The sequence below is a fragment of the Anguilla anguilla genome, chromosome 2, assembly GCF_013347855.1.
Source record: "Anguilla anguilla isolate fAngAng1 chromosome 2, fAngAng1.pri, whole genome shotgun sequence".
In the NCBI taxonomy this organism is placed as follows: Eukaryota; Metazoa; Chordata; class Actinopteri; order Anguilliformes; family Anguillidae; genus Anguilla; species Anguilla anguilla.
In genome coordinates, this window is record NC_049202.1 from 45,536,119 (window position 1) to 45,561,273 (window position 25,155).

The 25,155-nt window shown below is 37.7% G+C and overlaps 2 protein-coding genes across 5 annotated transcripts; both read left to right on the forward strand.

Annotated features, from left to right (window-relative positions):
- Window positions 1–2,677: 2,677 nt before the first annotated feature.
- On the forward strand, window positions 2,678–13,373 carry LOC118220193 (putative oxidoreductase GLYR1). 4 transcript variants are annotated; one of them, XM_035403899.1, is made up of 15 exons: window positions 2,678–2,807; window positions 3,046–3,082; window positions 3,366–3,445; window positions 3,603–3,741; window positions 4,457–4,606; window positions 5,528–5,581; window positions 7,712–7,759; window positions 7,897–7,973; window positions 8,271–8,370; window positions 8,717–8,827; window positions 9,065–9,166; window positions 10,066–10,228; window positions 10,428–10,607; window positions 10,761–10,885; window positions 11,842–13,373. In XM_035403899.1, the coding sequence occupies exons 1-15, from the start codon at window positions 2,770–2,772 to the stop codon at window positions 11,914–11,916; spliced, it is 1,479 nt and encodes a 492-aa protein (XP_035259790.1). In that variant the 5' UTR covers window positions 2,678–2,769; the 3' UTR covers window positions 11,917–13,373. The 4 variants fall into 4 exon arrangements, with proteins under 4 accessions (XP_035259790.1, XP_035259791.1, XP_035259792.1 ...); XM_035403900.1 differs by having other exon boundaries at window positions 2,679–2,807; window positions 7,900–7,973; XM_035403901.1 differs by lacking the exon at window positions 5,528–5,581 and having other exon boundaries at window positions 2,679–2,807.
- Window positions 13,374–15,201: 1,828 nt separating this feature from the next.
- On the forward strand, window positions 15,202–24,655 carry rogdi (rogdi atypical leucine zipper). The gene is made up of 11 exons (XM_035403903.1): window positions 15,202–15,388; window positions 15,938–16,009; window positions 18,594–18,676; window positions 20,288–20,342; window positions 20,495–20,575; window positions 20,740–20,835; window positions 20,950–21,048; window positions 21,142–21,255; window positions 22,440–22,489; window positions 23,278–23,404; window positions 23,714–24,655. Exons 1-11 carry the CDS (start codon window positions 15,353–15,355, stop codon window positions 23,753–23,755), a joined length of 855 nt encoding a protein of 284 aa, XP_035259794.1. The 5' UTR covers window positions 15,202–15,352; the 3' UTR covers window positions 23,756–24,655.
- The last annotated feature ends 500 nt before the right edge of the window (window positions 24,656–25,155 follow it).

Sequence of the window (25,155 nt, forward strand, 5' to 3'; positions counted from 1 at the left end):
TCTCTATGGCAGCATGCAGTCTGCAGCTAACACTCACGATGTACACATGCAATTAAAAGTTTCTTATTGTGTGTCCTGTAGTGGATTGAGTGCGTAACTTCTTCAGTCTTAGGCATTTCGTATATAACTGAAATGTTCGTGATACACAATTCGGGCTATGACTAAAAGCAAGGGGATTTTCGCCGGATGTCCGTAATCTGGCAACCCTAATCGTGGCCACGATCAATTCGGGACAATTTAGAGCTTTAAGCCTCAACTCTGCAGTTGTCTTACATTTCAAATGAAATTGCAGTCGCGTGGTGTTTGGGTATATCTTATCTTTTTGTTGTTAGATCGTTCTTTGTTTATATTACAACTTTGATTGGTTCATTGCAGACAATTGCACTTTGTCATACTGAGAGCATTCTAGTATTTAGTTCTAGTTCTACAGGGAGGTGAAGCGGAACTTTCTGGAGGATCAAAAATGCCAAATTAAAAGATAAATAAATAAATTCTAGAAAAATATAAAAAATAAATGAATGTACACAGAAACAAATTAGTATATAAAATCTGCATTTGTTTCCATATGTACTTATTAATTAGAAATATTGATTCATTTATGTATATATTTATTTCTATATTTATTTATTTATTGATTCACTTATTTTTATATGTATTTATTTGTGCATAGTTTATGTATAAAATGCAAGCTTACTGGGATTGCTAGCCAGTGAAAAGGGCAGACACATCCCAGGCGGGTCAAACTATAATGCTGTTTGTCACCAGTCACTCTTAGCAACTATTTTAATGTCTTGGCTTTCATGATCTATATGTCTCAGTGTCAATTTTTGTGTGAAATATAGTTTTTAAGCTTTTAAATGTAAGATGACAAGGTAGCACTGGAGTTTTGGGTCGTTTGAAGCCTCGCCAGCTTGTCACCTGTCACCAGTCACACAATCACATCCGCTGCTTTTGTGGCTACAAGCGAATCTATTCAGTTTCATCAGGTTTTGCATAAAAAATGTCTGCTTAATGTCAAATTCAGAGTGAAAATATAGTCCTAAAGGTTTTAAATATAAGATGAAGGTAACAGCGGAGGTGTGGTTAACAAGACCCAGCCCAGTGTAATATGGGCTATATTAGTTACTTCTCCAATCTCACTAATGCCTATGGCCTACTGGCCAGATAGCCAGACATTTGAAACTGGCTAACGTAGCTAAAAATGCTAGTCCTGATTATTTATTCTTGCACATGGATGCTTTGACAATTTATTCCAGTTAGCTGCATTACAGAGGTTGACCCTATATTTTGCTGCTTAATTAAGATTTGTCCAGATCAGTTGGGTGCTGTTCTCACATAGCTTAGCTACTGCCTGTTGAAGCCGTAGAGAGTTACTAGCTGGTTTGTCTGTCCTCGACATTGCAACTCTTTTGGGGCCGGGGGGAGAACAGTTCACTATCAAATGACGGAGCATGGCATAATGTGAGTCTGAGATCTTTGGGCAACAGACTGTCGTTCTGGTAGATAGGCTACCTGAACTGCCCACTATCACTCTCAGGGCCTGCCTGCGCTGACATCCTACTTTCCCACTTTGGGCTTGATTGCTAATACCCCCTCACTATCATAAATACATAAATAAACTTGCAACTGTAAGAAAAAAAGTCACAATTGCAAGAAAAAAGTCAGAATGAAGCAATTCTTTTGGCGGAAACAAGTTTCCATTGTCTGGGAGAATGAACTGATTTTGTAACCTATTTGGCAATACGTAGCCAACTAGCAATGGAAAAGCCATGCATACCAAAAAAAAAAAAAAAAAAAAAATAGAAATATGATTATTTTGCTGTTCTTGCTCTGTGTAATGCCCTAATGTTTGACTCCAGTAAAGAACAGTGGAATTATCATCCATCAGTTTTAAATGTCTGTATTTACTTCACTCTTTCCTCATTGCATGGCGCAATTATCAAATTATTGCAGATTATTTCCTCCACAATATAGACTGTTAAATTGCCTGTGATAACCATGATGGACAGATAATTATGCCAGCTGCCCGGATTACCTTCATGTGTGATCAATAAATAATTTGCAATAAATATAAAAAGGTGCGTAATAACTGTGCCCAACCTTAGACCACTTTTTCATTTCTGCATTCACTGCTGCAGGGACTGTCTGCCGCTCCGCATATTTGTTTGACACCATTTTCCAGGCCCTCAAAGAGGATTAATTTTCCCTTATGAATTTCTTCAATTAAAGTTTCAGTTTCACAATTTGAGTAATTTCGTAGGCTATTTTCTTCACACTTTGATCTGCCATTATTCCGACATTCCGCCTTGATGGATATGAAGGGGGATATGTGCTAAGCAGGTTAATTTAGGGCGTTTCCTGACCATTGGAGTGGACACAGCATGTTCATGCCTGCAAATCATATGTATGCTGATTTCATCTGAATGCTCTGATTTATCACAAGTAATGGGTGTAGCCTACATGGTGTTCGGTAAATCTGGGGATAACTTCCGTACAAAGAAAAGCAGAAACACTTACGCATATATTTCGTGCGGATTCTAGGAAAACTTTGATACATGCGGCCCCTGGTCACACTTCTCAGCTGAAGCGGAGAACATGAGTAGTATAGACTGTAGTAGGCGTAGTACGGTAGGAGTTCTACATCTCGAACTACTTGAACACATCTTTGCTAGGGAATGATAGCTAGGTCATGTGATACGAGTGGGTGTGCTCTTTTTCTTCCTTGGATGCTGTTTGCTGACTGTTCGACGTAGCTGGTAAAGTCCTAAAATGGCGAACTTGCACCTGAGAATTGGCGACTTGGTTTGGTGAGATAGCCATTTTGCTACATGCTGAACATTTGTAATCAACTGAGACTGTAAATGAGCTTGATAACCATTACAGTAGTTTTGTTGTGGGCGTTCATAATTCGTAGACTGGTTTATTGGTAGCTATTAAAATTACGGTGCATTGCTAGTTGGCACTCGCCTCCGCAGTCTGTTTGGTTAGCTCAGAAGGGAAGTATCAAACGTTAGATAATATTTTATTTTGTCGTATTTGTTTCAGGGGGAAGCTTGGACGTTATCCACCATGGCCAGGAAAGGTGAGTTTGCGAAAAAGAAACGAAAAGGCTACGTTGATTATCCATTATTCAGGCGATGCTTGTTAAAAAAATTGTACTTGCATGTGTTGAATACATTGTACAAGTAAGTCATTTTAATAGCCAATTGTGACATGCGTTTCATTTGTAAAGACTCGTCCTGTTAGAATGCTCTGTGTTCATACCATGATTATTTACTCTAAAATGAAGTTAACACTACCTTCGCTTAACTGGTGGCTGTCCGTGTGCAGTCAAGAATTAGGCCTTCCTTTTTCTTGACCATTAGGTTGTAAGTCCCCCCAAGGACTTGAAGAAACCAAGTGGCAAAAAATGTTTTTTTGTGAAATTCTTCGGAACTGAAGATCAGTGAGTGTTACTTCTCGTATAATTAATTAATGTTTGTCGGAGGCTAATATGCAACGATACATATCTGTATCATTAGTACTAAATGTGCTCTTCAATGTTTGTGTCTTAGAAACATAATTTGCTGTAATGATTGTGTATTTGTTTTTGTTTTTTTTAGTGCTTGGATAAAGGTCGAACAACTGAAGCCCTACCACCCACATAAAGAGGAGATGATCAAAATTAATAAAGGCAAAAGATTCCAGCAGGCAGTGGACGCAGTGGAAGAGTTCCTAAAGAAAGCCAAAGGAAAGGAACAGGTTACTATGTATCTTTTAAGAATATATTTCCATTTTTTAACTGCATATAATTCCCAATTTCAGCACAGGCACTATGTTCATATTCTAGGTCACATTTGACCTGTGACTGTAAGTTATGTGAAGGAGTATTGCAGCCCATTAGATATTCCCTTTGGCTGTTTGTTGCTGTATTATTGCGGCCATCTTGTTCAGGACCCGGGAGTGTATAGTGATGCTTCTGGAAAGTTGCATGCAAACAGCACAGAGCTGTAAATGTGCATACACAGTTGTAACATGGTCAGTATTTTGATTGAGGGCATTGCTGCAGGGAAGAATTAAAATAGCATGATTTGGGCATCTATGATGTTGGATTAATGTTGGACTGTATGTAGATATCTTGACTGACAATGTTGCTCATAAGTAGTCTTTTCTGAGCCCTTGTGCATGCCATAGGCTGTATGGGGGGGAGCTAGAAACTTCCAGACAAACACACATTGTGATTGGACAGCTAGGCAGTTAAACTACTCAATTCAAGCAGAGTATGTGCCTTGCACAATGACAGTTTCTGTCCAGATTGCCAGTACAAGTACCCAATTTCAACATCACTGTTAGCCAAACATAACATTATTTAAATTTGTACATTATTAGTACATTATCTGCTTATATGGCATACCTTTTCTAGTCACTGTTTATATAACTTACTTTTATTTAACATTTTTTATTTTTTGTTCTTTAGGCATCACATAATGGTAGTTCTGAAGACAAAAGCAAATCTTCTACAGCTGATGGGAAAAAGCGAAAGAATCCAACAACGGTGAAAGCTCTGTTGGAGGAAGATAAGAAGGATCTAGCCTCTCATAAACAAACCTTTTTTGAAAAAAATAAGGTTAGTAAAAATGCATGTTTGTCCTTGGAGTTCTTTTGTAATGCACTTGATGTCCCTGCTATTTTGTAGGAATATGAAGAGGAATATTTTTATATTTGACACTCTCCTCCGTACACACACACAATTCAAAAGTACCATGCACATTCTGACACCCTTTACTGCCCAGTATCTTAACTGTTAAAAAAGTGTTATGAAGACATGAATTACACTAACAGACCTAAATATGACATGAGGTCAGTTGAAATGTGAAGGAAAATGTTTTTCTTTTTCCCTTAAAGGATAGGTTTGGTATTTTTGAATCCAGGCCCTATTTTTGGATAATCTTGGATAATCGTGAGTAGTGGAGACCAAAATTTTGCTGATTGCTAATTGAGTTTCATTCTTTTTTTTTATTCTTTGACACAGCTCCCATAGAAATACATTGGGGGCAAATTGTACAGCCTTCAAAAATTTATAATAAACGTATCTTTCAAAAGCAGGAAGCTCAGCAAACCCTATCCTTTAAGGGTTTAGCTAACTCTGACCTTGTATGTTCTGTTCAGCAATTTCAGAATTCAAATGGGAGAGCAGAGTGATCTGTATCCATACACATCTATTTTACTCCACGAGACAGAAAAAGCTGCTGTTATTCATCACTTTTACAAGGGGGGAAAATGGAATTGCTACTATCCAGCTGAATAGAAAAGATAATTTCTATTCAGGCCTGTGGTTTTGAAGATTTTCTTTTTTTATTTCAACGAACATATTTATCTTTGCATTTTAGTGTTGCAGATCATAGATGCATTATTTTCAAGTGGCCTTTGTTTTTTCTCTTTGCATGTTTTTATTTCTATTTCGTATTGAATGGTTTGTGATCTTGGTAGATTCTGGCTGTAATAAATTAGAAGTTCTATTCAGAGAATACAACCTCTTCCATTGTAGAAAGTAAAGGATGATCCATATTTTCAACACTTCCTGCTCAGCCAGACTGAGAAGGTAAGATGCAGTGACTTAATTGCTGGACTACTGAATTCTGTGGGGAACTACATGCTTGAGATTTGTAGGATTGCAATTAACAGATCTCAGATCTGCATGTTAATTGGCAGATGAGCAGTGATCTTCCTTCCTACTTGCAGGAAGGTAATGGGTTGCTTGGTAACTTTCTTGATGACGCTTTATTTAAAAAAATACTTTTAAGTGGGGAGTGAATAGATCAAGCCAGTGGTTGTATTTGATCCTATGAATAATAATGAAAATACTATGAATGTTTCCTGGACAGAGAGAATGAATGCAAATTTTGCCACCAAAGGTGCTAAGGGTTCTAATAGAAGTTAAATGATAACACTAAATTGATTTTATTTATGTTTTAAACTGCTCTGATATGAAACTTACCTAAGATTTTTAGTCTGTACAGTCCAGTGCGTAGGTGTTTCAGTGTATATGGGGAGGCACAGACATGGATGTTGCTTACAAGGAATAACCACTGCATGAGCGAGATATTTAATGCAGTAAGGGTCAATGTTGGCATTACTGAATCTGTAAAAAGGGGGAAAACGCATACAGATAACCTGCAGAATCTATACTTTAAGGCAGTATTTAAAAACCCATTCCAACTTTGATATTGCCCTTTTAAAAAGTGAATTTGGAATTCTACTTACCAAACAAATGGCTGTTAAACTGATTCCCACTGCACCATGGCACTGCATTTTGTCATCTTGGTGACTTGAAATTTCCTTAGGAGTCATCTGGGTATAAACACTTTGTATTTATATTGGAGTAGATACCTATAAAATAAATTTGGTCCCTAATGGCTTTGCGTTCCTTGTTGAAAGGACTTTCAGTGACTTTAAGGGCAAAAATGTTGTGAACAATATATCTGTATAGTATCAACCGTAAATTCCCTTACATGTATACTATAATAAACACCATTAAAATGTATTGGTGCAATATTGAACGAGAATACGTAACACGCTTTATTCCTATTGGTGATTGACTACAATTAATATTGCATGCAAATTGCCTTGTGTAATGGTGTAACAAGATCCTTACAGTTGACCAGGGCAGCTCTTGCAGGGCAGAAATCTGACACACTGACTTGTTTGAAAGATGGTACCGTATGACGGTGTCATCTTGAGAGTGACTGCGCTCCTCAGTGCCACCCAGTCTATATACTCTATGGAGACTGCATGGCTGTATGCTTGATTTTATGCACCCGCTAGCAGTGCGTGTGGCTGAAGTACTAATGAGAAGAGGTGTCCCCATACTTTTGGCCATGTAGTGTATTTGGCTAACAGAGTACTTGTTTGACTCGTGAAGTTTAGGTTGGCTACATTAGTAACTAGAACATTAGGTAACTAGGAGTTTGGGAGTAATGAACAATAGCAATGTTGGATGTTAATTACCTACTGAGGGTAAGCATTTGAAATTACCCTTTTGCATAACCATTTCTGTGGCTAATTAGGGAATTGGTGTGTATTTTCAGACTTTTGGGGTAATTTGATTCATTGTCCTGCCTGATAAGTGAATAGGTCTGAAACCTAGGCACAGAGTGGTAAATTCATTTTTCATTACATGTTAAATTGAGGATTCATGTGGAAGATCAACCTGACGCCCTGTATTCAAGTGTATGCTGTGCTTCAACTGATTGCAAGCACAACACAAACACTTCAGACGATGTAAACAAGGGTTCTAAGCTACTACATGTACACAATTTAAAAAGGTGAGGCATTTTGAAACAAGAGGTCATCAGTTAACATTTTTATAGAAACTTTTTTACAGGAATTATATTTTGATAATTATTTGTAATCTTTAGAGCAAGATCCAACTCCCCATTCTGTGTTTGACATGAGGATGCATATTCTATGGTGTGGGGTGCAAAGTGGGCATACCTGAGCCCCTTGGTCTTCTGCATGTTTGCACAGTCAGGTCCAGGAATCAGTCAACCACGTTCTACTATGAGAATGTCTTTGGAAAATTCTAATTCTAAGGAGAGAAGTTGACAGGTGACTGATTTGATATGGAATGATCCATAACCTAATGCAATGTACTAAATAATACTTTGTGAAATGAGTCACACTTGCATACTACAAAAAACTGAAACTCTTAATTTGTTTATTTTCTCCACAGCCATGTTCTTCATTGGAGCCCATTAGCAAAAGACTGAAGATTATTGAGGTGCTTTGAATATCTTTATTGAAAGTGACATTTCATTATGGAAGCAGTCACTTTGTGCACATAAATTGAGTTAGAATTTTCTTTCAATTATAAATAATCTTTTGCATATTTTATACAAGTGGAATGTTTTGCTTCAGCAGGAGGCAGCTTCAACATCTATTCAAGCAGCAGACAGCACAGCTGTTAATGGCAGCATTACACCTACGGATAAAAGGTACGCTTCAAAACTATTTTGTCAGTTTTGCTTTTAACTGTTGCACAAGTACCATCACCCTGGGATAGTTTTTTTTTTCTTTTTAAATTTCAATAACTTACTGTTTAATGAATTTCATGTTAATGACTTAAATGTAAGAAGAGAATGATCCTGCTGACAGGAACTTTTGGAAAGTTGTCAACTTTGGTTTCCTTGAAAAAGTAAAAAAAAAAAAAAAAAACACAATCATAATAAATAAAAATTAAAAAATACTATTGTCATTGGAAAAATTACAGTTCTGACATTTTCCCATCACAGAATTGGATTCCTTGGACTAGGACATATGGGAAGTGGAATAGTTTCTAACCTGTTGAAAATGGGCCATGTTGTGACAGTGTGGAATCGCACAGCAGAAAAGGTAGGATTACAAAATTGCACGTGTTCATGGTACAACTTGGTCAGCGCTACATGGTCAGTGCTACATTAAGTGTGCATTGTAGTATAGAATGTAGATATTAGAAATTATGATGGTGCTGAATATTTTAGTAAGGCTTCTCTGCTGCAGTTATGGATTACCTAAAAAGCTATAACATCAAATAATTGATTTCTTTGAATAATTCTGTCCATTTGTGTGCTGTACTCAAAATGGTTTCATTGTTATTGAAAAAGGTGTATACTGAAGAATTTATTGAATGCGACTTACGTGATACTTCAAAGTATTTTGTCACTTTTTTGTGTTCTGTGCTTTGTACTTCTAATTGCAGTGTGACTTGTTCATCCAAGAGGGAGCCAGGTTAGGGCGTACTCCAGCAGAGGTTGTGTCCATGTGTGATATAACATTTTCCTGTGTGTCAGACCCAAGAGCTGCTAAAGATGTGAGTAAATGTGTCTTGTTGCAGAATGCTCAACAAGACCCGTTCCGTGTCAACTTTGCTGCCTCAAATATTTGGGGAAAGAAAGCAAGATGAAATTACATGGTCAGGGAATGATATGCATTTTATTGTTGTAAGTGGTTTCGAGTGAAATGGAGAGGCTAAATGCCTCCACACTGGTGCACTCATCAGTTTACTGTGCATATTAATGTCAATGTAAATCTGTTCCTTGATCTACAGCTAGTTCTTGGCCCCAGTGGTGTGCTTCAGGGAATCCGACCCGGGAAATGCTATGTGGAAATGTCCACTGTTGACCCAGAAACAATCGCTGAACTGTCGCAGGTAAGCATCGCTGCTGACGCTGACTTTACATGCTCTTCACCAAAGGTCTAAGCTATCTTTACAACAAAGATGCTTCCATAGGTAGAATGTCATTTGACTTCTGTGACCTTGTGTTCTATCTGATGTTCCATTTGTGCTGGATTTGATGTGCCTTTTTTAAAAAAAAAGCATGTAAAATCCCCTGTAAGCTAGTTACCAGACTGACGCACACAAAAGGATTTTGCTTAAGCAGGGATTGAAAATATATTATATTGTTACTCAGGAAGAGATCTGTAAAGTACTGCATGGTATTATTTCCGTTATTTTCACAAAGTAATGTTTGACACAATGGAACTGCAGCCAAACCCGCATCTCCATTAAGCAACTAAAAAGCATGCATTCTGTTTCGTATCAGCTGGTTGCTTTTCTTGTTTCTTATTCTTTGCAGTATTGCAGTTACATGTTTTTGGATCTGCATTTTGCCTAATCTAGCTTTCTAAGAAAGCATTTTGGTACCAATCTAGTCCAACACTACCCAAGTCACTTTAGCTTTTAAAAATGTACTGGAGAAAATGGTCTCAAGCCCTGTTAATTTGTCATGATGTGAAAAAAAGCTACATGGTTTGCAAATTATAGGCACTACATAAAAGGGAAAGTTGTCGGAAGGCAGCCTGATTTCATGACAAATTTTGGCCTGAGCATTCATAATTGATAGGCAACTACCAGAAGCTCCTTCTTAATGAGATGAGGACATTTCCCTCCATAGTGCCATGGATTACAGTTGAATAAGTGTTCATTTTACGCTTAGACACAAGGCTTGCTTCCTGTCAGAAACTGGAATGGTTTTCAGTCTGTTGCTGAATTAATTCCCTGCAGTGATGGTTTGGTAAATTGGTGTGCAATTTTCACGTTGTCCTCAGGTCATCACGTCTCGAGGGGGTCGATTCCTGGAGGCCCCGGTGTCTGGCAGCCAGCAGCTGTCTAACGACGGGATGCTGGTTATTTTAGCTGCCGGTGACAGAACTGTATATGAAGACTGCAGCAGCTGTTTCCAAGCTATTGGAAAAACTTCGTTCTTCTTGGGTATATACTTTTAAGTACTTCACTTTTCAGCAGCTGCATGTATAGTCCTGTATAACCTAATTATTAGTATTAACATAATTAACATGCACATTTTGCTGTGGTTCAATATTTTGAGTTTTCAGTCACAGTTGTACTTTGAATTGTGTAGGGTAAATATTCAAATATGTTGAGTCATTTCTCCTTCACCTCTCTTGTATAGGTGAAGCAGGGAATGCTGCAAAGATGATGCTAATCCTAAGTATGGTACAAGGCAGTTTCATGGCAACAATTGCAGAGGGTTTAACGTTGGCTCAGGTCACTGGTCAGTCACAGCAAACGTTCCTGGACATTCTGTGTCAGGGACAAATGGCAAGCACCTTCTTGGACCAGAAATGCCAAAGTATGTATGTTTAAAGATGAACCAATCAAATTAAGAATTAACTATTTTTCCTTGGTTACATTTTAAGAACTTGCATAGAAATTTATCATGATTTAAAAATATTTTTTCCAGTTTTTTCACCTTACTCACTGGCTGTTTAACTTTTCTGTTCAGATATCTTGCAGGGCAACTTCAGACCTGATTACTATTTGAAGCACATTCAGAAAGATCTTCGTTTAGCAATTTCAGTGGGTGATTCGGTCAATCACCCAACTCCAATGGCTGCAGCAGCCAATGAGGTAAATCTTAATCTGATAATTTCTCACATTTTATATTATGAAATAGTAAAACTAAAACCCGAGTAGAATTTGTCCCTCTCAATGCTTTTTGTCATTTTCTGCACCTTTTCCCATTTAAAAAAACGGAAGCAAATTCAATTTGTTTCCAAAGGGTTCAATCCATTTTTCCCACCATTAAACTAATTTTATCCTTTCTGGGCTCTACTGTGCTCCCATTTTTAGGACCATTTGCTCCTGATAATCGATCTGTGCTAACTGGGGAAAAAATAATTTAGGAGCACTTCTGCTAATTGAGGTGCATTAATGGGCTCCTACATTTTTCAACTTGGAAAAAATGGTAGCATAGTGCCCTGCCTTTTTCAGTACATAACACGATCCATTCACTTTTGCTTACACAAATGAACTGATCACCTTGCCATTCATCAATTTTCATTGTTAGTATTTAGTAAGTTTATACTTTCCAAACACCCCACTTATATGCACTAAGCCAGATGTGGTAAATTGGATCTTCATCCCCACCAAGCTGTAATGTAAAAATGGTAAAACGACCTGTAAGGATCTGGCGAAGCAAGCACTTTTGGTTCTGTGATATCAGAATTATGATTTTACATATACCCATGATTTCTAAACTGGGGCATCTTCAGAAATTCCCCAAACCCAAGTTATCATAGTTTTACCACAAGTTTGATATTTTCACTGTTTCTAAACTGAAATGATAATGTATTGTAAGGTAATTGATATAGAACATTTATTGAATATATCGCAGCTTTGTTTAAATTTCACATTTTAGCATTTTACTGAGCAAGTTTTGTCAAGCCCATCGCAAGTTGTTTTTTTGCAGTAATCCTGTGTGCTTTTTAAAAAAAATAGCATTGATGTGGTTACTCTGATTTGCTGATTCTTTGCCTGTGTGATGAAAAGCTGATTTTTTTTTTTTACTGTTTTCCTCCCCACAGGTCTACAAGAGGGCAAAAGCCCTGGACCAGTCTGACAATGATATGTCAGCGGTATACAGAGCCTATATTCACTGAATCTTAAAAAGGGGTTCAGGCTTTCCTCCATATACGTATACACTTTAATATAATTTTTATATTTACTTTTTTATGACTCTGCCCAGATCCTGCCTATTTGGCAGCAGTGATATTTCTTCCCATATGCGATGGGAACTGTTTGTAAGCTTAAGTATTGCACTGACTTTGTACTAGAGTAATATGAGCTTATTCGGCTCCTCAGTGTTTATAATAGGGTGAAATGCAGTATCTTCTGTGTTAAACATATACCTTTTATTCATTGCACTCAAATTTTAAAGGGGATTTAAGTTTGACTTGTCATTTGTGGCCACTCATGAGTTCCATTATTTAATTTGCTATCTATACTTTTCTGTATTTGTCTAGAATGATGTAAATGACAAAATTGCTTTTATTCAGAGCTGGCTCGAGAGGCATCAAGAAAATACCATTGCAATGCCTTATTATTGTAACCCACAAGAGATGTATTTATTTTATCTTCTGAAGCAGTCTTATTTCTCCAGTACAGAAAACAGGGGAAATTACATTCCCATATTTTACAATTGTAGTATGTTCCAATGCCTTAAAACTAATGCATTTTCAGTTAACTGTTAAGGAAACTTACATGGGGTTGTCGTTATTCAAAATATGTGCAAAGTATTATAGCATCTTTGTACTATCAATTATTAGAATTTAAACCTCTGCACTTTTATTTTCTAATTGTATTATGGACTGTATATCATTGATTGAATTGCATTGAATAGTTCCCTGTGTACATATTGCCATACTCACTCAGCTCTAATGATGTGCTGCTAGTTCAGCTGCGTTTGACATTTTGTGCTTTAACACTTGTGCTGTTATTCACAGCACATAAAATGGAACAGTCTATAGATTTTATCCAGAATTCATCAATGCAACTCCACCTTTGGAACAAAAAACAAACTTGTACTTTTGTGAATTGTGCACACCCATATGGATATAAGTAATGCAAAGTATACTCTGGAAAACTGAGCATGCGTTTTAATTTTGGTCCGTAATGGAATTGGATTGAATTGGGGAAATATTTTATCATATTTAATAAACTAAACTGATAATATTTAGGACACATTGTGGACATTACCTTATGTTAGTGTCTTGTCATTTTAGTTCAATTTAAACATTAATAAAATAAATATGTATAATGTAGGTGCATATTGGTAAAAATATTAGTTTTAACTGAAGATCATTTTAGTCAACCCAGTTTTATGTATTCCAATAAATCTTTCCCTTGTAAATGTTCAAGTGTATGCATTTTTGTCAAAAATAATTCTAAACTCTGTAAGCTTGTTTCAGTTTTAAGTGATTATGGCTACTCTGTAATTCTGAAATATACAATCTGTCTTATACAGTTGTCTGTATGGCTAGTGTTTTAATGTGTTCCTTATATAAATGCTTTCCTTATTTTGTCAACATGCTGAATAAAAACAGGATAATGGACAGTGTGCAGTTTAGATGTCTTGCGAGAATTGTTTTAAAAAGAGGTGAACGAATTGTATTTTAGTGTGGTTACCTTTGTAGTTTTGTCTGTGTTGTGTAAGCAGACATTGTACTTAAATTAGTTTAATTACATGACCAGAGGTTATTTTGTGTTTCAAGACATTTGTACAGTTGGAATTACCGTGCTGTTAAATGACTGTGCCATCAAAATTGCAAAAATTATAACACGTGAAGTATCATCAGTCACAAGGCTGGTATGCTTGAATGGTGGCCCGGTGGCGCAGTGGTTAGCACTATTGCCTTGCAGGAAGGAGGTTCGACTCCTGGCTGGCTCATTGCGATTGCAAAAACGATAGACCTGCAAAACCTGCGTCAATCTGTTTCTGGTTCCAGTGTAATTTGAACGATTGGATACAAGGCTGTCACATGATTGCATACTTCAGCACATCGTTTTGTGCATGCGTACATACAAGTTACTGGTATGTTGGTTAACTTGGTAGCCTTGTATGTAGCTTTCTTAGCTATGAAGGTAGCTAACAATCTTCTATAGCTGGCTTTATCATTTTGAGAGTTAGCAGATGACTTGCCAGAAGATAATGCCACGGTTCAATTCATATCGTGGAAATTTTGCACATTGTAGCTAAATGAAGTCAGGGCCAGAGTTGGCCAACAAAAAGATGTCATTGCTCTAACTTTATAAAACGATCCATACGTCAAAATGACAACGTACCAGAAAGAGATTGAGGCAGGTTTTGCAGGTCCACCATTTTTGCAATTACATGATCCTCTATGTTGAGTTTGCATGTTCTCCCAGTGTTTGCCTGAGTTTCCTCCAGCTGCCCTCTTTTTGCTTCCACAGCCAAAACATGATGGGACTAAAGATGAAAATTAGCCTCTCTGGCTAACTGGTATATTTACAGAAATGTTATGTGCATTGCCCTTGCCAAATGAATACATTAAATGCAGAATGCACTCAGGAATTTCCTCAATGATGGTTAAATTAAAAAATAAATTGACAAGCATAACAAAGTCATAGCCTTTCAAACCCCAAATATTATTTTAATGGAGTAATATCCCTCCAAAAATTAGAAAGTTCGACGTCATGGAACTGGAGAGGGCAGGGAGGCCAGGCGGTGACGCCTAGGAAGTAACGCAAAACAGCCTCTACTGCGCATGCTGGAGGGCAAAAATGCGTGCTGCCCATTGAATTCAATGTTGAAAACCAAGATGATTTAACTACCAAAGAAAACCTCATCGGTCAATTTTTTATGATCATAAATTTCATTATGTGCAGCAGTTTGTGAAACAATGGTTGTTTTTGTACAGAAGTCTTGGGAAAATATTGCATTTCACTTATATTTCACATGTCTGTGGATACAGCCCACTGACTTGTATGGATCATAGACATGCATATTTAACTAGATAGGATGGCACGCCTTGAGCTAACCAGAGACTGGAGCTAAACCCAGCTAGTGAAGTCCCGGAAGTAAGCCTGTACTGCGCGTGTTTAGGGAAAAACATGGGAGCTCCCATTAAGCGAATGGATCAGTGCGAATATTAGACTTTGAATTCTAAATAAAACGAGGACAGTATTTTGAAACTCGATTGACGACCGTCACGTTTCATATGAAAAGCAGATTGAAAATATGCATTATGTAATAACATGAACTCTAACATAACATTATATTTATCTGGCAGACGCTTTAATCGAAAGAATCTACGGTCTGGCCCCGCCTGCCCTCCCCAACATCAAATCTATGCTCGCCAATACCTATTCATTTCCTATGTACGCTCTATGGTGTCGATACAGCCAATCGGTGAGCGGAAGTACTAACTGGGTACACCCGAAGAAGGCGGGGCGTACGTAGTAGGTAACTGTAGGCGGTACAGTTGTGTGTTGATATATAACATATGGTAATTCACAAAATAATATCGGTCAACCTTGGTAGCTCTTTAGCTAGCTACGTTTTATGACTATTTTAAGATGTCAGCGGCGAGTCAAGCAGAAAGAGCCGTCTTGGTAAGTGATAGTGACATGAAAAATAGCGTTTGCAAGATAACCGTGATGTACACAAATCCTGTCAGTGAGAGTGCTAGCTATATGGATGCTGTTGATGACAACCTAGCTAGCTGTAAATTGCGTTAACTAAATAGTGTTTGTGTAAAGTGACACTGATTTGCAGGTTTAGAGGGCTCCCAGGTCTGCGTGCCTCTGCATAGTTTATATATGCGGCAAAGAGAAGAGAAAGACATTGAAGCTAAATGAAGATGTCTGAGTTGATGGTTTGGTATTTCGTGCCTAACGTTACTAATTAATATCCTGAACGTTAATCCTATTAATTAAATTGAAAATATAGGGACCACGACGGCAGACTCAGTAATTTGGGCAAAAATACTACAAATGCGACGCATTATATATTTAGGCTAATGTTTTGGGTTAGAGGCCTACTTGGCTGGCATTGTAGAAATTGATAAATGTAATACATGTTACATGTATTATTTCTGTTAACATATGCATACGAATGCATTTATTGGCTAAAGAATGTGATTGACTTGGCTTTGATATCAGGAAGAAGAATTCAAATGGCTTTTGAAAGAGGAAGTCCATGCTGTCCTGAAGCAGCTGAAAGATATATTGAAGGTAACGATACAGTTGCAAGAAAAAGTTTTCGAACCCTTTTGAATAATTTCTGCATAAATTACTCATTATATAAATGTGATCTGATCTTCATCAAAGGCACAATATTAGACAAACACATTTTGCTTAAACTAATAACACACAATCAATTGCACTTTTCATGTCTTTATTGAACACATTGTCTAAACACTCACTGTTCAGGTTGGAAAAAGTTGGATGTGAACCCTTGTATCTAATAACTGGTAGGACCTCTTTAGCAGCAATAACCTCCAACAAATGTATCCTATGGCTACCAATTACACTTGCACATGGTTAGGAGGAATTTCAGACCATTACTCACAAAACTGCTCTGTTCGGATTTCTTGGATGAACAGCCCCTTTACGGGGATGTACCACGAAGCGAGATTACGGTGTCAGTGAGCTAATTTAAAATTTAGACCTGGGTTTCTCGTATCACGAAGCTGACTTTTTAAATCGGGGTATCGCCGTGGCAATTTACGATGTACTAACCTGGTCAAAGGCAGGGTTTATTCAGGCTATCGATTTTGAATCCAATACCGAATTAATCCGCGGGTTTTCTCTGCGAATAGTCTACACTTCACGGAATATAGGCTACATTCTCGACGGTGGGAATAGGCCTACAGTAGGCTAGGTATATAAAAGCTTCTGGAACACTACGCATCCATATCTACTTCCCTTAATTATGGGACAATGGTCATAATTATTGAGTTTATGGATTAACTTTGGTGTGATTGCTTCTGGCACTTGTCCTGTATCAAGTGTAAGAATTAGGAGCTCTAGAATGAGCATTAGAAATAAACTTTAGGGCAATTTAGTGTGAGTAAGAGAGAGATTCGTTAGTAGTGGAAAGGTAAATGAGGTATAACCTAACAAATCTTATTATTTAGCTTTTTTGCCCCTGGTTTGTTGGTGACAACATTGTTACTTTTTGACGTTATGACCGTTTTATGTACTTTGTATCCGTTCAGATCAGTATTTGTTCATCTGGTGAGGAATGCACTGCTGGAGTAAGGTCCATGCTGTACTACAACAGGCTAATTTTTGCTGACAAGGCCACTTTTATGGGAACGTTCACAGAGTTTGATTAAGAAAGCCTCGTGTTCACTGAGCAAGTGGATAACCACCTTCAAGATACCGGTTAAGCCTGATTGTGGTTGTTAGGGTTTGATAAGGCAGCTAACGCAAATATACCCTGGATATGTTAAGATACCCGCATAGTATACCCCCCAGGTCATGTCACAACATCTCAATTGGGTTAAGGAGTGGATTATGACCTGTCCATTCCAAAACGTGACTTTTTTTCTGTTGAAACCATTTTGTTGTTGATGTGTTTTAGGTCATTGTCTTGTGGCATCACCAAACTTTTATTAAGCTTCAGGTGATGGACTGCTGGCATTTCCCTGTAAAATGTCTTGATACAATTTTGAATTATTTGTTCCCTCAATGATTGTAAGCTTTTCAGACCGTGAGGTGGCAAAGCAGTGCCAAACCTTCATGCTTCACAGTTGGGATGAGGCTTTGGTGTTGGTGAGCAGTGCTTTTCCCCTCCAAACATAGCACTGTGCATTTTTGCCGAAAGGTGCAACTTTTGTGTCATCTGTCCATAGAACATTGTCCCAGAAGCGTTGTGAAACATCCAATGTTCTTTTGCAAGCTTGAGATGTGCAGCAATGTTTTTTTGGAGAGCAGTGGTTTCCTCTGTGGTGTCCTCCCGTGAGGACACCACAGAGAAGATAAAACTGCACATATCCTGAATTATAAATTCCTTGAACACAATTGTGCAAAATCTGAGGGTGATATGCGGAACTACTGAAGATCTGCAAAGCAAATGTAAGCAGTGTACCCTGGTGTCCCTTAGTGTATCCAGATCTGTGCATTTCTGTAAATTATAACATAGTCACGTATTGCACAACAAAATAACTGTTTTGACTCCTGAAACTCAAATTTGAATCATTTCAAATGGGAATTGCTATCTTTTCATCAGTATTGAGGTCTAAGATACCTAGAGGTCCAAAAACCTCAAATCTAAAACTTGTTCAAAAATGAATAAAATAGTTTTTTTTGTCCATTATAAAGCATGTTAAGTTACCTTGTTTGCATGGGTTTCTTGGCTTTATCTTGCTGCTACAGTACGACAGAATATGAATTTTTGGTGGTGAAAGAGTATTTTTATTAACTCTGACAGATGCTATTGTCCAGTGTGTTATGCTCGGGGACAGTAGTTGCAGATGAGACTGCAGAGAGCGGGTCCTTGTTAAATGGATGACCTACACGACAATGGTAGCACTTAAAAACTCTGTATTTGGAATAGTTGTTGTGTATTGTCTACTAATAAAGCTAGAACACAGAGTTGGTTGTTTCTACTCATAGTTTAGTTGCCGGAGCACTGATTGCCTGAGTTCAACAATCTTAGGATGCCAGCATCCTGGCCACTATGGGGATTGCACAAATGTGCAGTAATTCAAGCAAAAAGTCATGCTATGGAAATATGTACAGGCTTTTTATTCTTATTTTTCTCAATTCTTTTACTTACTTTTTCACTGCTTTACTTTTTCTCTTCACCCAGGAGGCATCACGCCGCTTTTCAATGCCAGCAGGGGGTCTGGAAAGCCAACTTAAACAAGAAAATTTCATTCTGGGTAGCTCAACGTAAGTAACTAGCTAAAAGCAAATCTAATTTCCATGAACATATCCAAATAATATGAAAACAAAAATTGAACTTTTTCTAAATTCAAATTCCATCTGACCAAGCACATTTAAAAAAATGCTATTTAATGGCTTTGGAGTGGCACATCTAATGCTGCAGTTTGTGTCCCATAGCCTAGATCAAATCTGGACCATATCTGTGGTTAGGAGTCACTTTTGGTGTTAGACCATAAAAATGGATATCGCATGAGTGTTCTTCTGCGCAATGACTAGTCTAGCCTATAAATTCTGGCTTTGGGGAAGAAAGACTTAAAATCATACTCTACATTGCTCATCCATCCATCTACAGTCAGGTCCATAAGTATTTGGACAGTGATGCAGGATACACCCTGGAGGGGTTACCAATCTAAGTTAGCTAATTCACTCACACACTCATACCTATTTGTAATTTTGAGTCTCCAATTAGCCTACCTGCATGTCTTTGGACTGTGGGAGGGAACTGGAGTACCCAGATGAAACTGGGGACACGGGGAGAATATGCAAACTCCACACAGAAGTAACAGTGCGACCCATTACACCACCATGCCGCCCGGACTGCATTGTTGTCTGTCCTTTTTGTATGTACTCAGATCATCCGTAACACAGGAGGAAACTAAAATACTTTTAGTCCATTGATGTGAAATAGTTTAGTCATGGAATATGAACTTCTTACTTTGAATTTTAAATAACTCTTTGATTGCTCTCAATAGAGCCATTTTTTTCAAGATGTGCGCGTCTCTTTTCCTAGGCAAGTTTTCCACTGTTCCAGTGGCTTTTTGATTATTAACCTAATAGTGGACAGTAGTATCTTCGGTTTTTATTCATTTGTAACTCCTGCCTGATTTGTGAAGGTCAGCAACAACCTTTTGTCTTGCTTTTTTTCTTGGTGATGAAGGGCAAATGGATTTGACATAATTTTTTTATAGCCCAGTGAAACAGGAAGCCATGGGAGTAGTACAATTTCCAAGGAATGATATGAACTGTGGTGATTTTTAGTTATTTATTTTATTTAAAATAATTAATAAGGCTATGAATAACATTAATGTTATTAGTGTAAAAGAAAATTTCCACATTTCTGAGCATACATTACACCTCACTTTCTCTATTGTTTATATTATGCTGCCTTCTTTGTTCATCTTCGTTGAGGGTGTGCCTTATTTTGGAGTGCACTGCATTGGTATATATAATTGAACTGTATTGAAGAGGGCATTGCCATTTAGCCTGACTCAATATTTTACAATTCATCATTGATTGCCTGCCATTACCATAAAAAATACAGCATCTATTTCTAGAATCTGTTTTTCACGGTTGATTCCACAGGAACACTGCAAAATTGTGTTATTCAGCTTCATTCCTGTAATTAACATACGAGGAACAGCAAACAAGGATGAGAATAATTACAGATCAGAACAGACCGGTCATCTTATTTTAGTAATTTAGTTCTGTCACTATGCCGTTAGTTTTTGAGGAATCCCAGTCTGGATCCACTTTATATTTTGTAGATTACCCATGCGTGCAGAAGTGTCCTCTGAGAGTCTGTGAAATAAATCGGTAATCATGCCTTTCCTTTTTTAGCATGGACCAAGTGAAAGGAGTGCTGACATTACAAGGGGAAGCTCTAACCCAGGCTGTAAGTACATTTTTAAAGTGCTTGGAATGAGCCTGAACTGTCTTGGACAAAAGATAGATACTCATGTTGTATTACTTAAAGATAATTATTTTCTTTTGTTATGCCAGGTTCCTGGAGTAACTTTTAACTAAAGTCATTTTTTTGTCTTGAAGGATATCAATTTAAAGATGGCCAAAAGTAATCAAGTGATGCACTTTGCATTTCGTGATGACAAGCAATGGAAAATGCAGCAGGTGGGACTTGGTTTTTAATTTAATTTTATGTGGTATTTTTATGTATCCACTAAACTCTTTTTGCTGTTGTTGAGAATGGCTGCACAGTGAATAGTGTTGTTTGCTCTGCTAGCATTTTAATCACTTGATCGTCTGCAATCTAATTTTTGGATCCGTTTCCCCAGATTCAGGATGCCAGGAACCATGTGAGCCAGGCTCTTCAGCTGCTGAATAGCCGTGATGAGAGTTACCACTTTAAAACGGGGGCAGAAGTTAACAAGGTTAGTTGTCACATTGTCTCACATGACTATTGTCGTGAAACAAAAAAGACCCTCTTCTTTAAAATAACTTAAGTGATACGCATGCATCCATTATGTGTTCTTTCCTGTCCACAGCTAATGGATGCAGTGATGATGCAGCTAACACGGGCTCGTAATCGTCTTACAACCCCAGCCACTATGACACTGCCCGAGCTGGCCTCCAGTGGCCTCATGGTGAGCCCAGTATAAACCAAAACCCACACAAACCTGTCCCGACTCTATGTTTCGCCTTTCACAAGCCCTTTCTGTTTTATTTTTTCTTTTTAGAAAATGTTCACGCCCCCAATGCCAGGAGATCTGATGGTGAATTTCTACATCAACCTCAGCAAGCTGTGTCTGACAGTCTATCAACTGCATGTCCTGCAGCCCAACACTACCAAGGTAGCAATGGAAAAAAATTTACAGACTTCCTGGATTTTTAAATTTACTAAGTGCACGCCTTGGGAACCTAGTTAACAGTCCTGAGAATGACATGTCTTGCTTATAGGGAGTGATGTTATGGGGGCACTGGATATGCAAAATCAAACTAGACTTAAACATTTGTGTAAAAACATTGTACAATGAAGATTATGGTTTATGCATGGTGCTTTTCTTAGTATGTTTGAGAATGTCAGCACAGAGTCGACATCTGTAACATAAAAGTGAGTGAGTGTTGACAGAATGATTGAGGATGCACTTCAGTTAGGATTAAAAAAAACATATCTTCATATTTTCGATGTCGCCACTCTCATTGTTACAGTAGGCTACCAACCAGCAGGGGGTGCTGTAGCTGCAACTCCCTCCACTCATGTCTGCAAACTGGGTGTCATCTCTGACATTTGCAATGGGATAATGGCTTGAGAAGTGGCTTGACAAAGAGGCTGTCGTGACCTTTAGTTGGCAGAGGACTGAAGTACCATGCAAGAAATCAAGGGGAGACAAACAAGTGGCCCGTATTATAAGGCACGGATAGCATTAAAGCGGTTCGTTTTAGAATTAAGACTATTATTACTTCTTTCATTGGGCAAGGGTAATAACCAGTGTCATAAAGCTATGTTCTCCAGACTATGTTGCTTAATGTTAACACATGGCTTAACGCTGGCTCGTCTTGTTAATGTGTGGTTCTAGTACATGGATGGGCCCCAGTCTGGAATCGAGACTATATCAGTGGCAACTGGTAGCCCCTCAGGGAGATGCATGATTGGTGATAGGGTCTCCCAGGGTTAGGGAGGATTAAGTCTGCTGTGATCCATGTCTCATTACTCTCTGGCGACCCCCCCTGCTGTTCGATCAGTTGTCTGTAGTGTGCATGTTAACACATGAAGTGTCTACCGCCAACTTATATCTGGTGCGATTGGCTTGTAGGCTGCATGGAAAAAGAAGCAGCTGTCGAGATCACATGATTTGGAAGAGAGCGTGTACCGTCTACATGCTCCCACATTGGCTGTGGAGATTCCAAATTGGGGAGAAAATGGCTGAAAGGCCTGAGAATGATTATATTGAGAAAGAAAATTATATTGCAGATTTGCCTTTATTCTTTTATAAATTATATGACTTTTTTTCTTTCTTTTTTTTGTTTTTTTTAGAATTTTAAGCCTGCTGGAAGTTCAGTTTTGCATAATCCTGGATCAATGTTGTAAGTATCACAAGTTATGCATTCATAATGTATGATTTACTGGTTTCTTTAATATCAAATAAAAGATTACACATTATACACAGCTTTAGTAAGGTGTTATATTAGATTTCACAGTAAATAGGATCTATTTTCTTAGCTAATTAGCTTGCTAAAGAATTGCAGGATTGCTATGTTTACTTTACATACCTACGTATCTAGTTTCTAAGCCTCATTTTCTATGAGGCTTAGAAAACAAAATGACTCTGAGATAGACTCACAAAATGTTTGTGCACTCAGGGGTCCAATAATATTCATAAAAGTATGAAGCACTTGATACAACTTTAGATCTTAAAATCACAGGTAATTGGCACAACATTTTTTATTTTTTTTATTTTGAAATGTGTCAAATATTTTGTAGGGTGTTGTTTTCTGTCTGTCTGTACAATACAGAGCTAGCTATTTCAAAACAACCAGATGCTGTCCCCATGGTTACCATACAAAATGATAATCCACTTCCATTTTACAGTCCATTTCTTTTTCAAAAATTTAATTTTACAATTTAAATGACAATGTCTTCTGGACAATCCTCATGAATATTAAATTTGAACATAACAGTGCTAATGTGCCGTTGCCATAATCTGGGATGGCCCCGGGGTCCGGTGCCCATTTTCCTCTTAATGACTCTCCACGGTAATTTTAAAAGTCAGAATACGATGGTGGTTAATGTGACGAATGCTTTTGTTCATGTTATCCAAGTGAAGTGCAGTTCTGCTCTCTGGGTGTTAACTGTGCACTCCTCTCTCTGTCAGTGAAATCAACAACATAAAGTTTGAAGTCAGTCACGTGCACAAAGTGGAGTGTGTCGTCCCCTGGCTCAACGACACCTTGGTTTTTTTTACCATCTCCCTGCAGCTCTGCCAGCAGCTGAAAGATAAGGTGAGTAGAGCCTGGCTGTCACAACACAGGACAAGAGTCATGGCCTCTGTTTTGTCCTAAGGCCCCTAATATTCAGACACTCATCCTGTGGCATAGCCAAGCCAGATCTGCAAAACCCATTATTTCACAGAGGTCATTATGCAGTAGTTTCCTGTCACAATGATTACAGTTTACTACAGATTTGAAAATGAGAAAAAACACTATGGAGTGTCTTCTTTTGTGAATACACTTCTGGATGTAAAATCTGGATGTTATTCAAAGAGGCTGATTGTCTTGCTGCTTAGGGTTTATTATTTTCTTTTCTTTCAGATTTCTGTGTTTTCCAGTTACTGGAACTATGGACCATTCTAGTCCAGGCCTTTTGAGCTGTTTCCGGCTGGTCACAGCCATCATGTGTACTTCCTGTCAATATGAAAGCTGATGTGATGTCTATCAGGGACCATAAGGCCTACGATGTATAGACTTTGTGGATGCTTACCACTGTCTTTATTGTGGTATGATGTATTTGCCTAGAAAAGGTTAGAACATGTCTGTGAAAGCCCACTGTCTGTGTCTTGCATATTTGTGCTGTTCAGTGTACTGTTTCAGTATTTTGTATTATTGCTTGTGGTTCTGTATTTTGTAGGTTAATTCATTATCTAAATAACTACTCATATTAGAAAAGGGACCCTACAATATAAACACTTGTACATTTGCATATTTAATTTATTTTCACACTAAGCTTAATCTCTACATAAATCAGACATTTAAATTTACTGTAATTCTGTGTAATGACATGAGCAGTACAATTGCCACTGTAAAACAGAAGTTGTACCATTTTTAAGTGTAGATGGTGTAGAAGGATGTAGATGGCAATTGATTTGTAATTGTGTTTTTTTTAAAGTACTTAATCAGTTATATTTATTTATTTATGAAATGCAATGATTTGCTATGCATTTACTGGATTATGCACTTTTGTGTTACCCTCACCCAATTCCCTGTTGACTGAATCTTACTTTATTACAATGTTACCTAATGAGGGTTAGAGTATGCCATTGTAATGCATTACAATGCATGTGGACCAAATTCCTTGTGCAATAAATAAGTATAACAAATTGCGTGGACACAATTATTCAAGATTTTATTCAAGTTGTTCAAGGAATGTGCTCTGTAATGTAAGTACTAAACTTTCTTTCTGTAAAGTGAAATGAAGGTATTTTGCAGTCACGTCTAGAACGGACGAATAAAGGTTTGAAAAGATTCAACATACCACCATATGTGTATGAACCTGACTCACTTGTTTTTCACTCTTGAAATGATTTCCCCATTCTTCCAAATCTATTAATGGTAACATGTAAAATATTAGCAACTTTAGGGCACCCTGGGCTGCTCTAAGAAACTTGTGAGTAGCACTATGCAGTGTGTCTTCCAAAATATTGTGTGTTTGTGCTAGATGAAGCAGTTGAATAGTGTAACCAATAGAATATTTAACAGAATACATGCAAGTATACAATATTTTTCCTAACTATAAAAATGGCAAACGTGCATTCCACACATGAAGTCACATGTTGTCATTGCATATAAAAAAACCCCACAAAGATTACATTTATTCTCATCCATAAAATTATTATTATTTTTGTGCATAATTATTTGACTTTGATGATGCCAAGAATGTTCAGGCAAATTACTGGTTGGATTTTCAAATTCAATATTAAAGTCTCACGTGTAAATGGCTGTCGTGGGCTGCAGTGTAGTAGAATGGTTGTGGACTT

Excerpts from the sequence above, each read along its gene's own strand:
- LOC118220193 (XM_035403899.1), top strand. The coding sequence starts at position 2,770 with ATGGCGAACTTGCACCTGAGAATTGGCGACTTGGTTTG. Across the intron at positions 4,607-5,527 it reads CCTTTTTTGAAAAAAATAAG|AAAGTAAAGGATGATCCATA; the intron begins GTTAGTAAAAAT and ends CTTCCATTGTAG. Across the intron at positions 10,608-10,760 it reads CTTGGACCAGAAATGCCAAA|ATATCTTGCAGGGCAACTTC; the intron begins GTATGTATGTTT and ends TTTTCTGTTCAG.
- rogdi (XM_035403903.1), top strand. The coding sequence starts at position 15,353 with ATGTCAGCGGCGAGTCAAGCAGAAAGAGCCGTCTTG. Across the intron at positions 20,343-20,494 it reads GGGAAGCTCTAACCCAGGCT|GATATCAATTTAAAGATGGC; the intron begins GTAAGTACATTT and ends TTTGTCTTGAAG. Across the intron at positions 21,256-22,439 it reads TGCAGCCCAACACTACCAAG|AATTTTAAGCCTGCTGGAAG; the intron begins GTAGCAATGGAA and ends TGTTTTTTTTAG.